The sequence below is a fragment of the Cynoglossus semilaevis genome, chromosome 13, assembly GCF_000523025.1.
Source record: "Cynoglossus semilaevis isolate Cse_v1.0 chromosome 13, Cse_v1.0, whole genome shotgun sequence".
Taxonomy (NCBI): domain Eukaryota; kingdom Metazoa; phylum Chordata; class Actinopteri; order Pleuronectiformes; family Cynoglossidae; genus Cynoglossus; species Cynoglossus semilaevis.
The window spans coordinates 2,260,436-2,265,906 of NC_024319.1; the positions used below are offsets into that span (position 1 = coordinate 2,260,436).

General features: G+C 44.6%; 1 protein-coding gene across 1 annotated transcript in view; it reads right to left on the reverse strand.

Moving 5' to 3' along the window:
* clcn1b (chloride channel, voltage-sensitive 1b) overlaps positions 1 to 5,471 on the reverse strand; it is a 21,143-nt gene that overhangs the window by 6,031 nt on the left and 9,641 nt on the right. The window contains exons 7-14 of the mRNA XM_025061468.1: positions 5,077 to 5,155; positions 3,949 to 4,074; positions 3,607 to 3,691; positions 3,000 to 3,101; positions 2,013 to 2,097; positions 1,173 to 1,328; positions 1,002 to 1,071; positions 760 to 906 (exon numbers count right to left, since the gene is read on the reverse strand). Of these exons, the coding sequence (XP_024917236.1) occupies positions 760 to 906; positions 1,002 to 1,071; positions 1,173 to 1,328; positions 2,013 to 2,097; positions 3,000 to 3,101; positions 3,607 to 3,691; positions 3,949 to 4,074; positions 5,077 to 5,155 (850 nt within the window). The remainder of the gene's footprint in view (positions 1 to 759; positions 907 to 1,001; positions 1,072 to 1,172; positions 1,329 to 2,012; positions 2,098 to 2,999; positions 3,102 to 3,606; positions 3,692 to 3,948; positions 4,075 to 5,076; positions 5,156 to 5,471) is intronic.

Below are 5,471 nucleotides of genomic sequence, written 5' to 3' on the forward strand. Positions count from 1 at the left end.
CGGGCAGCCGCTCCTGTTCGACAGCAATGAAGAAGGAGGAGGAAGAGGTGGAGGAGGAAGAGGAGGGGGTAAGAAATATCTGACAGAAGTGAACTGTGATCACGCAGCATTTAATTAAAAAAACAATTGTCTCTGAACTGCCTTTATTCCTACAGAAGATTCTGTCGTCGTTTTTTTCCGCGAGACGTTTAAATGCCACAGCAGACGGAGGTCAGGTCAGTGAACACAGCTGATGTATTCAAGTGTTGTAGGAGGAATATGAAAACGTACGGTCCAATGTTGTCAGTGTCTTCACACATGTCAAAGTCATAGAGGGGACATATTGGACATTTTTAGGAGTTTGTCCAAATATTTGTCTGTGGAGCGTCTGTCGTCTCCTTCATGGACCTTTTAAACAACTCAACAGAGCTTTGATCATTAGCATACATTTGGAAATGTGTCTAAAAATGAAGCAGATGATTAAGATATTAACCTCTGATCCAGTATCCTAACAGTTTACCATACCTGCCAGAAGAGCATACACTACCTTACTGAGCATGCACAAGAAAAAAGAAAACCCACTTCATTACAACTCTCAGAATCTGCTGGTTTACCTGACCTACAGCCCCCCCATAAAAGAGGGGGGGGGGCGGGGCATACAGTGGCTCATTAACATTTAAAGGTAAAGACACAGAAACCATCTGTTCAGAACAGGTGTGTGAAGGATCCAGCTGCGATCGATCCTTCCTGTCTATCGACCACAGCACGTTTTATGTCAAGATGTGCCAGAACAAGCAAACAGAACAGGAGACTCACCGATGACGGCGTAACCTCCAGGAAGGATGCGATAAACTATCCCATCAAACAGGATTCCGTTTGGGAATAGCGTGGCCATAATCTCTCCTACGAGGCGACCGAACGCAGCTCCTTGAGGCGAGAGATAAGGTTTAAAGATGAATCGAACTGAATCTCAGCGGCAGCTACTGCGTCCACATTTAAAAAAAAAAAGAAAATCCTCTCACCTAATATGAACACCGGCATAAAGGCGCCCGAGGGAATGGGCATGGTGGTGGAAACTGCTGACATCCAGAACTGCAGGGACAGAAGGCGGGAAGGAGACAAGTCCCAGAGGTTTTAGACGCTATCACCATCACTTTATTTAAATGTGCACAGGAGGACGCCGGGACAGATACCTTCATGATGAAGAAGAGGATGAGGATGACAAACACACTGACGTGAGGATGCAGCCAGGCAGCGGAGCGGCCCAGGCCCGCAGGAGCAGGAACTCCTGAGATTTTGGTCCAGGTGAAATTATCGAAGAGGGAGTTGATGCACTCACGAGGCATCAGCTGACGACAGGCACAGAGACAACCGGTCGGTCAACCAGTCGGTCAACCAGTCGGTCACAGCATCAGTTAAGTAAACATTTTAATTCAAAATGAATAATAACAGATGTGTAAATAAAGAGATAAAAGTGAAACTTTATAAAAATGTAACGTTGTTTTTGGACGTTCCACTGTGAGTTAGTAAAAAAAAAAAGTCAAAAAGTCCTCAGACAGATGTGTCGCTCCCTGCAGGTGCCTGATGTTAATGACTAAAACCAGTTCAGACCGGTTTCCACGTGTTTGGAAACGTCCCATTTTTAACCAAACCTGAACAGAAACCCGTTCAAATGATCGACAGGTTCTAGAACCATCTGATTAGTTTTTTTTCTTTTCCTGATAAAACTGATAAAACATTCTAAAGAAGTGGATTCCAGTCCTTAGACCAGGCAAAGCCTGAGAGGTCGTGACCTGGTGTCAAAGGTCATCCTCCAATATTCTACAGAGGAGAAGTTCTCTGATGGAGAAGACATCAGTGGTCTGGACTTGGACTCATTTTAATGACTGGTATTTGCCAGGAATCAATCCAACAACCCTGAGTTTTAGGACAAATGAACTTCCTGCTCCCCAGATGTAAAAACATTTTCATAAAAAAAAAAGTCTTGAAACTTTTTGACCACCAAGCAGCTCGTGTGAGTGACAGTGTCTGACCTCTCCAGCCATGAACTGTCCAAATCCAGGAGGGAACGTCAAGGTGGCGATGATCAGCGTCACCGCGCCGGGATAGACTGGTCGACTGGGAGAAAACACACACACACACACACACACTTAGACAGGGAAGGAAGTACAGGGCAAATCCAGAGAGAACTGGTTGGAAATGTCCAGTAACGAACGTATAACCGTTGGTCAGCTGTGATTGGTCAGAGTCTTCCTGCTCCGTGGACTCAGCGGTGTTTAACGTTCAGACTAACGTTCCCCGACTGTGGACTCTCTCTGAGGAGAAATGAATCTCCCCGTCGACTGGATATGAAACTAAATGGTTGTTGAGGCTCAGGTCGCTGTGGTGAGACTGATGAGGTCAGGGAGCGGCAGAGACGAAACCAAAAATAAATATACCCTGAGTTTGAATGGATCTGCCACACACACACTATTATTACAGAGCAGCGCGTGTGTGTGTGTGTGTGTGTGTGTGGCTCTACTGTACTGGTCTCTACCTGAATGTGACCAAGCGAGTGTATTATTGGTGGTTACGGCTGTGCCGTTTCCCCCGGTCTGTTGTCTGAGACGGATGAGTTCAGGGAGTGAAGCTGAGGCCCATGAAGAAGAACAGCACAGGATCTGCTGCAGGAGGGGCAGTTATTTTGGGGTAATTGTGTGTGTGTGTACACGCTCGAAGGGTGCGGTTGTATTTTTTATCTGCGTCAGTTTCCATCTGCCGTGTTCTAGTCCAGGTTTATTTACGTCTGTTTTTATTCATTTGCCGTGTTTACTGTTTCCTGATAAGGCTGATATCTTTGGCTCTAACTGGCAGAACAGTTTCCAGTGTCGTTCTTTACTCTGGAAACGCTGACCAGAGTCTGACGGGTCGATGAGTCTTCACTGAAACCCTCGTCAGGACTGAGGAACAGAACTCTGTGGATGGAAGTGTGTGTGTTGCGGGTGTGTTGAGGGGGGGGGAGTGCAGGTGTGTGACCTCACTGTTTGGTTAGGAAGCGTGTCAGAGCTGTGGGTCTCCTCATGAACAGCACCACCTGTCTGTTGAGGTAGACAAAGAACGCTCCCAGGAAGCCACACGAGATTCTGATTGGAGGAGACGACAGTTTGGTTAGTTTGTGGATTTACAAAAAAAAAAAAAAAAAAAAAAACAACTTCATGATGACATCACAGTCTGGGTGTTCACAGCCTCGAAATGGAATTAAGATCCTCGATATTCTTGGATGTTTTTTTTATAGTCACTGACTCACGATGAGAACGAGACGCAGGAGACAACGTTAAAGTAGAATTCATTAGGACTTCATTTTGAAGAACACAATTAAAGAATAAAAGTGTGTAATGATGAGTCAGGACGTTATCCTGACTCATCATTACACACTTTTATCACTCTGGCTTCATATCGCTGGGTCCCCTGTGGGGTGTCCGCCCCCCACTTTGGATACCACTGGATTAACATCGAATTGGCCTTCTATCCCAGAATTATAATTAGTCGTTATATAATGAGTGTATAATGTATAATCGTAGCCTGTCAGGGGGAGTGATGCCATCAGTCTGACATACGCTACAACCGTCAACAGAAGAAACATCTCACCCTATGATTGCAAAGGCCGGCAGCTCCTGCAGGTCGAAGGGGAAGTCCATCCTGAAGTTGGTCTTGAAGAGAGCTGTGATCGTGACTGACAGAGACCGGAAGAAAAAAAACACAGGAAAAAAAATAAGAAAGAAATAAGAAAAGTGAATAAAAACTGAATAAGTGAACTGTATTTTTCTGCTTTTTTTTATTTTTACAGAAATCGACTTTACACCTGCTGCATACTGTGTCAGTGAAAAGTGTTATCAGCGACCCCCCCCCACCACCCCCCCACATGAGGCCTGATCAGCAGAATGTGGTCAGTGTGATGAGTGTGTGTGTGTCCACCCCCCCCCATCTCACCATTATCCTTGTTCCAAACAGAGAGCACTCTAAATATGAAGGCGCTGAACGTGGCGGCGAAATATCCTCGCCAGTAATTCCTCACAGCAAAGTAGGTAGACGTGACCTCAATACTGAACAACACCCCTGGTGGTGGTTGAAAGAAAGACGAAGGAAGGACAGAGAGAGAGATGAGGGAATAAGGAGGGGGAGAGAATGAGGATGGATAGTGTGGGAGAAGGGTGAGAGAGGAGGAGGAGGAGGGGGAGGAGGGAGGAAGGGGACGGGGGGGGAGACAGAAATAGAAAAGAGAGAGAGGAAGGTGGCAACAGAAATGAGTTAAATATGCAGAATGAGACCAAAAACACTTCAGCTGAGGGTGTAATTATACACACCGGGGGAGCCGGAGTAGAGCGAGTACACACAGTCTAACACACACACACACACATATATATAAATATATAAATACACACACACAGAAATACACAAGGACATAATCAGTACAGGAGGCAGTAAAACAAACATATGAGCAGTAAAAACAGTTCTGTAAAAATATTAACAACTAAAGAAACGACAGGGAGGAAAAACAGGGACGCTACAGCGCCCCCTTCTGTAAACAGGCAAGACTCAAGTTCTTGCTGGTCTGACCTAACTTACAATAAGTTATCAAAATGATTGTATATTATAAATGATTAGATGATATATTATAAATAAATATATATTATATGTGTATATTTTATATATGTATTTATTCATATTATACATTTATATTTTTATATATTATAAATGATAAAATTATATCAAATTCAATAAAAACTAAAATAGCTGGTTTGATTAACACAGCGCCCCCTTTGGTCAACAGGACTCTCATCAGGGACCCTAAATAAAACATCAACGCACTTGGAATATTTCTTCAAACGTTTTTTAAACATTTGCCTGTGTCCCCCAGAGTGGACTGACCCCCTACTTTGAGAACCACCTGATTAATTTGTCGTATTTATTTCATTTTGTTGGATTAAAAGTTATCAAGTTGTCGCTCATTCTTAAAGTAACGCTGACTTTTTGAATCAAACTCCAAACAGTTGTGGTGTGTTTTCACAGACAAGACGAGTCGAGCACAGAGAGACGATCGGTGCAGGTGTACAGTACCTCCTAGTGGAGTGCCGAAACAGCATCCCACCCCCACGGCACAGCCGACAGTCAGTATGTCTGTGTAACCGTAAGGGTTCTACTGACACAGAAAACAGAGAGGGGGGGAGGGGAGACAGGGGGACGGTGAAGGGGTGAGAGAGGGAGAGAACGAGGGGGGAGAGAAAGAGAGAGAGAGTGAGGGATAAAGGGTGAGAGTGGATGGAGGAGAGTGTGATGAGTAAATACAGGAGAAGAAACAGAAGCAGAGAAAGAGAGGGAATAAAAGATCAAGGTGGGGGGAGGACAGGTTGTGGAGCCACGGGGGAGGAACGACAGAAGGGAGGCAAAATGGAATAAAGTGAATAAATAATGCTCAGTGGAGTGTGAGAGAGGGAGAAAAAAAAGTTATAAAA